The sequence below is a fragment of the Limulus polyphemus genome, unplaced genomic scaffold (genome assembly GCF_000517525.1).
Source record: "Limulus polyphemus unplaced genomic scaffold, Limulus_polyphemus-2.1.2 Scaffold5847, whole genome shotgun sequence".
Classification (NCBI taxonomy): domain Eukaryota; kingdom Metazoa; phylum Arthropoda; class Merostomata; order Xiphosura; family Limulidae; genus Limulus; species Limulus polyphemus.
The window spans coordinates 56820-60922 of record NW_013671457.1 but is presented as its reverse complement, the minus strand read 5'-3'; the positions used below and the strand labels follow the sequence as shown (position 1 = coordinate 60922).

General features: G+C 31.4%; 1 protein-coding gene across 1 annotated transcript in view; it reads right to left on the bottom strand.

Moving 5' to 3' along the window:
* Positions 1-241: 241 nt before the first annotated feature.
* Positions 242-4103, bottom strand: part of LOC106473052 (mitogen-activated protein kinase 1-like) — a 6641-nt gene continuing 2779 nt past the window's right edge. Inside the window, exons 2-4 of the mRNA XM_013933731.2 lie at positions 2517-2643; positions 1012-1067; positions 242-482 (exon numbers count right to left, since the gene is read on the bottom strand). Coding sequence (XP_013789185.2) covers positions 257-482; positions 1012-1067; positions 2517-2643 — 409 coding nt within the window. The 3' untranslated portion in view covers positions 242-256. The remainder of the gene's footprint in view (positions 483-1011; positions 1068-2516; positions 2644-4103) is intronic.

Here is a 4103-nt window from a genome sequence, read left to right as displayed (position 1 = left end):
AGTTTGTTCTGTGTGTTTGAGAACATTTTTACTATGTGATCAACATTCTAAGGAGGTGACACAGCAGGTACGATGAGCACAAATAGGTTAAAGTACTCCACCGATGCCCGAGGTATTATCGCACAGAATGACGAGTCACTTGAATCAACCTAATAATGCTCAGGAGAATTAAAGCACTTATTCTCTTGGCCAGAAGATACAAATTTGTAAACAAAATGCCATCATCAACTACTTGGAGCGTAATTCAACTGCAATGTTATGGAAAATAACAAGTATTGAAAGCATTGCTTACCTTTAAGTCACAAGAAGTATTAAGAAGAAGGTTGCTAGGTTTCAGGTCTCGATGGAGGACATAAGCCGAGTGAATGTACTTAAGTCCACGCAGGATTTGATAAAGAAAGTAACAGATGTGATCGTTACTTAACCTTTGGGTTTTCAATAACTTGTACAGGTCAGTCTCCATCAGAGTTTGAACAATATAGCTATTAGTAGGTTAAAGAATGTAACAGTAGCTGCTCATCCAATAGTGATAAATATACTTCACCAAAACAAAGTTAAAATCGTGTGATCTGTGTTACTTTGCTTGCACTGAGAACAAAGTTGAAATAGTGTGATCAGTGTTACTTTGTTTGCACTGAGAACAAAGCTGAAATAGTGTGATCTGTGTTACCAAATATATACAAATTATGATACCACTAGTAACCACAAGAATTTTCTATTAATTACACATGTTAAGTCTGTACCAACTACAAGTATTTAAAAGTTTCCAATTTGCATATTCTACCAGTTTTAAATAAATGTTCCACATGATTAACCCAACTAAGTCAAACAATTACAAGTTACAAATGATTTTTTTAAACAATTTACCGTTCAAAAAGTATTATTAAAATATCCTTGAAAACTGTAGGAGTTAACTATAAACGATAACACATCTAAAAATGAGAAAAAAAATAAGAGTAAAATTTAAAAAGGCTAATTCATTTAAATGGTAGTAGTCCATCTTAAGGATACACATCTTTCATTAAATCTATGGAGGGAGCCCGAAGAATGTCTTTGATGTCAATGATCTGCAAAAGAAAGATAAAACACATTAGACATTATTCCAGTTTCATCTTTTCTATACTAATCTGTCATAAAATTAACACCACTACTTTACGTCTCTGTTCAAAATTGTTTAATTCTTACAAGTATTGCAGTAAAATTAAGCTAATCTTTCTGAACAGAATGATAACTTTTGGAATTTTTGAGTGAATCAGAAAAACGTAAATCCACAAGCTCATGCTGCACAAAACTTCTAAAATTCTTTGCAGACTGAATAACTTTCACTGTTATGTCCATTTCATTTTCAAAGTAATTTCTTTATAAAACATTTCAAGTAATAACCAGTAAAATATTTAAAATAAACGTAACTTAATTAAAATTTTAATAACATCTGTGACTTTATAGATCAGAGTACTTATAGCTTAAAGCCAAATGTTAACATTTTTCTTTCACTAAAAAAGGTATTTACGATAGATACTAACCCCCACTCATACAAAGCTATCTCGATTTTCTTTCTGCCCACTAAGCCAAATCTGAATGTATGTTTTGGATATTTCTATACAACTGCACAAGGGCTATCTGTACAAGTTATACTTAATTTTGTACCGATAGACAACAGAGGAGGCAGGTAGTCAACAGTACCCATCACCAACTTTTGGGCAATAATAATAATAACTGAATGGTGGAATTTGGCAGTCACTCTTAGTGCACCCATAACTCCAACAAAGCATGATTTTTGCAGCAGTGAAACATGAACCATGGATCTGAAGATTGGCCATAGCCAATCCCTAAATATTGATGCTAATGATAAAAGTCTATCACAATTTAAGAGTAAAAATTCAATATAAACATTTATTTCTTTATTACAATAAAATTTATGAGAAAATTGTCACAAGCTTTTTCCCTGAAGTTAGGTTGATTTATAACTAATACATAAGAACAACTTATGCAAATTTTAACATTCATGTTCGCTACAATCCACTGTTATGCATCATGATAGAAAGGACTTAGCCTCCCTGTTACTAATGTGTGGATTGTCTATCAGTAGCATAATGCTTCGGTGAATGAATATATAAACCAGTAGAAAAAGGAGCTGGGGGATGGTAAGATATAACTGTAAGAAATGTACTTTCATTTCTACGGTTCAAAAAAAAGAATCAATTGAAGTTAGAAGAGTTATTAAACATATAGGAGAGAAGAAATATGAATAAAATAACTTCAAATAAAATTTGTAGGGCTGTGAATGTTTGGGGTAAATTTTCCAAAAGTAGATTCTTTTTGATACTGGTAAAAACAGAATTTGTTCTGGTTGTATCTCATATGTTTTTTAACCACTGTTAATTTTGATTTTTTGCTCAATAAATTGGCTTGTAAGACTAAGAATTGGAGATATTTTTTAAGAATGCATTTTTGAAAGGATTTTATTATAAAGATGTATTTCTATTCAGTCTTTCTTTTTTTTTAATTTGACTTACATTTTCATGTTTGAACCTTGTAAGTATCTTGATCTCTCGAAGAGTTCTCTGGCAATAGGTTTGATGTTCAAACGGAGAAATCTTTTTAATAGCCATCCTAACGTTTGTGACATTGTCATATGCTGAACTGAAAAAGTAAATAACATATAACTAAACCTTTTTAATAGCCATCCTAACGTTTGTGACATTGTCATATGCTGAACTGAAAAAGTAAATAACATATAACTAAACCTTTTTAATAGCCATCCTAACATTTGTGACATTGTCATATGCTGAACTGAAAAAGTAAATAACATATAACTAAACCTAGGTTTCATCACTACCGATTTTTGTTCAGTTTCTGTTAATTACCATTGAACCTAATTATAAAATACACACGAAACATTTTTAATTTTGTAGACTTTTGTCAGCTAAATTTTCCAAACAAAAAATATTAAGTACACATACATGTCACCTCTAAACACAAGACTAAACACAATCAAACCTAGGAAGTATTTTACAGAAACTATAATGCAGGATCGATTATTCAACTTTTATTATCACATAACTCCTATTAATTTGAAGAAAAAGCTGTTTGCATTTCTAGGCTGTGTACTGACAGTCTGTGGCCACCCCATAAAACAAATTCTTTCTTAGTCAATGTTGGTTATAGGTCATCAAATATGCAAGCTCTTAGAGAGGTATAATTTTTTTTTTTGATGTACTAGCTCCAGGTAGGCATGAAAAACGTACTAGATTGAACTAAAATTCTACTAGTTCAAATATTTTTCCCAATAAATAAAATTTGTTGCAACTACTTTTAAAGTATTACAATTATATAATACAAATAATACAATTTACTACAGCATATGAGACATACATGTAAAAATCTATGACCAGAATAACCAGAAACCAAAACAACCACACAATAGTCAGACATTCAGAACGCCATACCATTTTCCATTATTACGTGAAGACCAGAGTGGTGGGTCCAAGTCATTTCACCCAAACAACCTCTGTTTCAGTTCATATCAATAAAACTTTGCATTAAGAAATAACATTCTTATCCTAACAAAAAATAATCACATAAATTAAATTATTAGACATTTTCATTTACAAGTTAGTAATTAAGTCACCCATATGTCTTTGTATACTGGGCTCATGCTGGTTGTAACGTGCAAGACTGTTAATTTTTGTTTTTCTCAACTCATAACTCCCCGTTGCTGGTGTTCTAAGTTTATATACAAACAAATGTGACTGAAGTTTTCTTATGTGTGAATTGGCTAACGGTACCATACATATTGTCGTCAACACTCAATAAACAGGCTATTAATCTTAGAAAAAATTGAAAGCAGTAAATATTTAACAATCTGAAACAAAAAAATAAAAACAGCAGACATTTTAATAATTATACAGACTTGGATTTTACACACACACACACACATGCACAATGCACCAGGTTAGTCCCAGATTAGTATAAATGAAATTCGTGGTAGCTTGAATTCAAAATTTGGTAGTCCTGGCAATGGAAGAGTCTTTTTGGTAAGAGTTCCATATGGCACCCCCACCCAAAAATTGTAGAATTGCCTGGATAAAAAAGATTCTGAA